Source organism: Humulus lupulus, chromosome 3 (assembly GCF_963169125.1).
Source record: "Humulus lupulus chromosome 3, drHumLupu1.1, whole genome shotgun sequence".
NCBI classification, from domain to species: Eukaryota; Viridiplantae; Streptophyta; class Magnoliopsida; order Rosales; family Cannabaceae; genus Humulus; species Humulus lupulus.
In genome coordinates this window covers 7179703-7185403 of record NC_084795.1, presented here as the reverse complement: position 1 = coordinate 7185403, position 5701 = coordinate 7179703, and the positions used below count along the sequence as shown (strand labels likewise).

The following is a 5701-nucleotide window of genomic DNA, read 5'->3' as shown; positions in this document are numbered from 1 at the left end:
CAAAACAAATTCTACGTGCAAAAATTAGTAGTTAAACTGACAAATTCTTTAGTGTTATTTTTCCAAAATTATTTAGACTAATAACAGTGTAAATATCTCTTTACAAATTTCAGATTAATAAAATCTTTAAAATTAGAGTAAAACAACAATAATTACAACCGTCAGATCAGACAATTAGATGGATTAGAGCAACTTACTCGTGACTATGGGTTTGGACGTTTTCAGACACCGCGAATCACGGTTTCCACTCCCCTCGTTCCGATCCAACGTTAACGTTAACGACGTGACGTGTACATAAACGGCTCAATCCTCTACAGTCAACCATTACTCTACTAAAATACTCCCAATTATCACTCAATCGAAACCGTCCACGTAGCTCCCTTGATTTTCCCAGTACCCATTGGGTGCTCGCCAGATAAGATCCTCTGCTCCAACCATACCATATTTCCATTACGTATAATAGGTGGGACCCATTACCCCCACACACCATCATAATCACGTGCACAGAACGGTCTTGGGCACCCACACGTACCCAATCTCTCCCTCTTTCTCTATTTCGTTTATTTTTTTTATTATTATTTTAATTAAAAAAAAAAAAAATAGAGGGGCTTCGGCGTATTTTATATATCCAAGTCCCAACTACGAAAAGTCCTAAATTCTCAGAGCTTTTTCACTCTTGAGCAGAGTGAACTGAACTATGTCTTCTTCCTCCTTGTGGCTCACTTCACTGTTTCTAGTTCTGCTTCTATCCATTTATGGAGTGAGCTCTTCCACATCCAAGACCAAGACCAGTCCTCCTTCTAAGATTGGCCAAGGCTACCGTTTACTCGCCGTCGAAGAAACCCCCGACGGTGGTTTAATCGGTCACCTCCAAGTTATAACCAAGAACAATGTCTACGGTCCTGATATCCCCCATTTGCAAATCTTCGTCAAGTAAGTATAGCTACATAGAAATGGCAATGATACGGCGTCGTTTTCGTTGTTAAAAAAGTTTGTTTTTTTTCTGAAGTATTTCTTGCTCTGTTTTTTCAGGCACGAAACAGAGAACCGTCTGAGAGTTCACATCACCGACGCCGACAAGCAGAGATGGGAGGTTCCGTACAACCTCTTGCCGAGAGAAAAGCCTCCGGTATCGAAGATGACCCTCGGCCGGTCCCAGCAAAACCCTATTACTGTTTCGGAGTATTCCGGGTCGGAGCTGATATTCAGCTTCGTTGCCGACCCGTTTGGTTTCGCGGTCAGGAGGAAGTCCGACGGTCAGGTCCTCTTCAACACCAGCTCGGAGAAGTCCGACCCGTTTGGGAACTTGGTGTTTAAGGACCAGTATCTCGAGATTTCCACTAGGTTGCCCAAAGACGCGTCGCTTTACGGCCTTGGTGAGAACACGCAACCCCACGGTATTAAGCTGTACCCCAACGATCCCTACACTCTGTACACGACCGATGCCTCGGCCATTAACCTGAACACCGATCTGTACGGGTCACACCCCGTGTACATGGATCTCCGGAACATCGACGGGAAGGCTTACTCTCACGCCGTTTTGTTGCTCAACAGTAATGGAATGGACGTGTTTTACAGGGGAAACTCTTTGACTTACAAGGTCATTGGAGGTGTTTTCGATTTTTATTTCTTTTCTGGGCCGTCTCCTCTCGACGTCGTTGATCAGTACACGTCGTTTATCGGTCGTCCGGCGCCCATGCCTTACTGGTCTCTCGGTACATTCCACTTTATCTTCATCCTATCTATTTAATGGTTATTATTATCTTCAAGTTTTATTACTCATGTATATTTGGTTCTGTTGGTGGTCCCAAATTCTTTCTTTCATTATTTAACATTTAATTATCAATTCAATTATGCATTGTGCTTTGGGGATTGATGTGTTTGATTTTTTTAGAATGTGATTGATTTTTTAATTCAAGGTAGATTTTTGGACCAAAGTGTGTAAAGTTCATAGACTAAAGATTTTGTATAGATGAGAAGAAAAGACTAGCTTGAAGGATTGAGTTTTGGAATATAGCATCATGTGGTCAATCCGTGATTCTGGGCATATTGTTGATGCTTATGATTAATTTCTCGCTTTCTTTTAACTTGGGTTGGTGGTGGGTTTGGTCCATTACCTTTACTTTACCTACCTACTTTATTGCCATATTTAAAAACGTTTCATCAATTTCTAACACTGATCTTTGTGGATCAGCTTTTGGGTCTACAAAGTTCTTTTCTTTGATTAGTAACTTAATATTGTAGTCTTTTTTAGGTACCCAACAAGGCCATAAGTAACGTTGGGATGCTATAATTATTATTATCACCAAGATCTTGACTCCAATTATTGCATATTACTTTCTAAAATGACATGTGGACCCTTGATTTAATATTAGCATTAGGCCTAAATATCTTCTTTCAAACACTGAGTGGAAATTGCACAATCCATTTCCTTAGTCTTCGACCATGTTTTGATAATTGTAATTAGTAATTAGTAGGACCCATTACGTGGCAATTTGTGAAAGCAATTCTGGGGTTACATTCTGTATATCTGTCTGGGCCAATGCTCCATGTGACGATGTGGCTGTGAGGGTGTCCTTTGTTGAGGGTGTCTCTACAGTGTGCAAATGTCATTTTTGTGTCTTTTTGTTTAGTTTTACTATTTTTGGTGTCGGTGGGCAAAAGATCAAATGAGTGGTATTTGGCCAAAGATCATTATTATTTGATTAAAACTCGAATCTGTCTCACATATACCGCAAATGTGGCTCAGGAAAGAGTACACTTCTGAGATTGGTTTTAAGCAAGTTGATTGGTTAAGTAGCTTATATATAAGCTGTCCCACCAGGGTTTGCATGTTAATATTGCTTATCTACCAAATTTATTATCTTTCTCAAGAAGGGTCTATGACTAATCAATCTGCTACCTACTTTGTGGAAAAAGTTAAAGACTTGGTCATTAGTGATTTTAAAGGCATTACCTTTACAAGTGTAAAATGCTAAAACTAAGCTTATGGTTGCTTATGTCGAGTTAAACTCTGATATTTTGACATTGCAGGATTTCACCAATGTAGATGGGGATACCACAATCTATCAGTAGTTGAAGATGTCGTTGAGAGCTACAAAAAGGCTCAAATTCCACTCGACGTGATTTGGAACGACGACGATCACATGGATGGACACAAGGATTTCACCCTCAACCCCAACAACTACCCTCGTCCCAAGCTCTTGGCTTTCCTAGACAAAATACACAGCATTGGCATGAAGTACATTGTAATTATTGATCCCGGAATCGCTGTTAACGAGAGTTACGGCGTATACCAACGTGGCCTTGCCAACGACGTGTTCATTAAGTACGACAATGAGCCTTATCTGGCTCAAGTTTGGCCTGGTGCCGTCAACTTTCCTGACTTCCTTAACCCGAAAACTGTCTCATGGTGGGGCGACGAGGTCCGTCGCTTCCATGAACTCGTCCCAGTAGATGGCCTGTGGATTGACATGAACGAAGCCTCGAATTTTTGCTCGGGAAAATGCAAAATGCCAAAGGGTCAGTGCCCGACAGGGACAGGCCCTGGCTGGATATGTTGCTTGGAGTGCAAGAACATAACAAGCACGAGATGGGACGATCCGCCGTATAAGATCAACGCCTCGGGTACACAGGTTCCAATCGGATTCAAAACCATTGCAACCAGTGCAGTTCACTACAATGGGGTTTTGGAATACGACGCTCATAGTCTCTATGGTTTCTCTCAGTCTGTTGCTACTCATTCAGCTCTTCAGGGACTCCAAGGAAAGAGACCCTTTATATTGTCACGCTCAACCTATGTTGGTTCAGGGAAATATGCTGCCCATTGGACTGGAGATAACCAGGGGACCTGGGAAAACTTGAGGTACTCGATATCAACCATGCTCAACTTTGGAATCTTTGGGGTTCCGATGGTTGGGGCTGATATTTGCGGGTTTTACCCACAACCAACTGAGGAGCTCTGCAACCGTTGGATTGAGGTTGGAGCTTTCTACCCTTTCTCAAGGGACCATGCTAATTACTACTCCCCAAGACAAGAGCTTTACCAATGGGACTCGGTAGCTCAGTCTGCAAGAAACGCTTTGGGAATGAGATATAGGCTTCTTCCTTACCTTTACACATTGACCTACGAAGCTCACACCAGCGGTGCCCCTATTGCGAGACCACTTTTCTTCTCTTTCCCAACATACACCGAGTGTTATGGATTGAGTACTCAGTTCTTGCTCGGAAGTGGTCTAATGGTATCACCAGTCTTAGAACAGGGGAAGTCAAAGGTCAAAGCTTTGTTTCCTCCTGGCTCATGGTACAGCTTATTCGATATGACTCAGGCCATTGTATCCAAAGATGGAAGTTACGTTACTCTCGATGCACCTCTGCATGTAGTTAACGTTCATTTGTATCAGAACACCATTCTACCAATGCAGCAGGGTGGAATGATATCAAAGGAAGCTAGAAAAACACCTTTCACACTTGTGGTAACTTTCCCAGCTGGGGACAGCGAGGGAAAAGCCGAGGGAAAACTCTTCCTCGATGAGGATGAGCTTCCAGAGATGAAGCTTGGGAATGGTCAATCTAGTTACATTGACTTCTACGCTACTGTGAGCAAGGGGAATGTTAAAGTTTGGTCACAGGTTCAAGAGGGTAAGTTTGCTTTGGATCATGGTTGGATTGTAGGGAAGGTAACTGTGTTAGGATTAGGCGGTGGTGGCGCGTCTTCGGTTGAGATCGATGGAAAGCCTGTGGCCGCCGGTTCTTCTGGCGTGGAGGTGACTTTATCAGACCAAGTTCATGTCCAAGGCGAGGGCGAAGATGGAGAAGGGAAGAGCCAGAGTGTGATGGTGGAGGTTAAAGGGTTGTCATTGCTTGTGGGGAAAAACTTTGCCATGTCATGGAAAATGGGCATCTCAAGTTAAGTAGAGGAGATTTGCCTTTGATTTGTCATCTTTTCGGATTTATTGATGTCTTTTTTGTTTTCATCTTCATGTGGTTGTTGTGAAATTAATGTAATGTTATTGGTGGAGAGGAGATGTTCCAAAAGCATGTTCATCCTTTTCCAATCAAACTAGTTAAGGAGGGAGATTTAATTAGTTTTTCTTTGTTGCTCATTTGTAGTGTACCTCAATTATGAAATAATGCACTTTTCAAGTCTTAGATGATAACATTGGAAGAATTGCATCATTTCGTTAATCCCTTTCTGTTTCTCTTTTAAATGGTTTAATTAGTGCTTTGTTTTGTTTGTTCAGAACAATTAACAATCTATTGCGAAAACTTTAGTTAACTAAACATTATCGCTATGTTTGACAGGAATATAGATTAGTGTTTTTAACTAGTTTTTTCTAGGAAAAATTACATACTTCACGGTAATTAAAAAAAAAAAGTTTGATTTATACGATAATATAAATTAATTACTAAAATAAAGTGAATTTACACTACATTAATATATTTTCTTTACTATCAACTATAAATTTATTCTTCTACTTTCTTATTTTATTTTCTTAGTATCATACGCAAATTTCTAATTAAATATAAGTTTTTTCATTTTCTTTTTGCTTTCCATTAATATTACTTTTTATAATTAATTTGTTTACAGATTTTTATTTAAATTGATATAAATGATCTTTCAATTTTATTATATATATATTCATAAATTTTTGTAACATATATTAATAGTAGTAGGAGAGATAGTGATAAAAAATATTAT

At 40.3% G+C, this 5701-nt stretch overlaps 1 protein-coding gene across 1 annotated transcript; it reads left to right on the top strand.

Annotated features, from left to right (window-relative positions):
* The first annotated feature begins 645 nt into the window (after positions 1-645).
* Positions 646-5170, top strand: LOC133821961 (alpha-xylosidase 1). The gene is made up of 3 exons (XM_062254147.1): positions 646-933; positions 1033-1715; positions 3034-5170. The coding sequence occupies exons 1-3, from the start codon at positions 698-700 to the stop codon at positions 4911-4913; spliced, it is 2799 nt and encodes a 932-aa protein (XP_062110131.1). The 5' UTR covers positions 646-697; the 3' UTR covers positions 4914-5170.
* Positions 5171-5701: the final 531 nt, after the last annotated feature.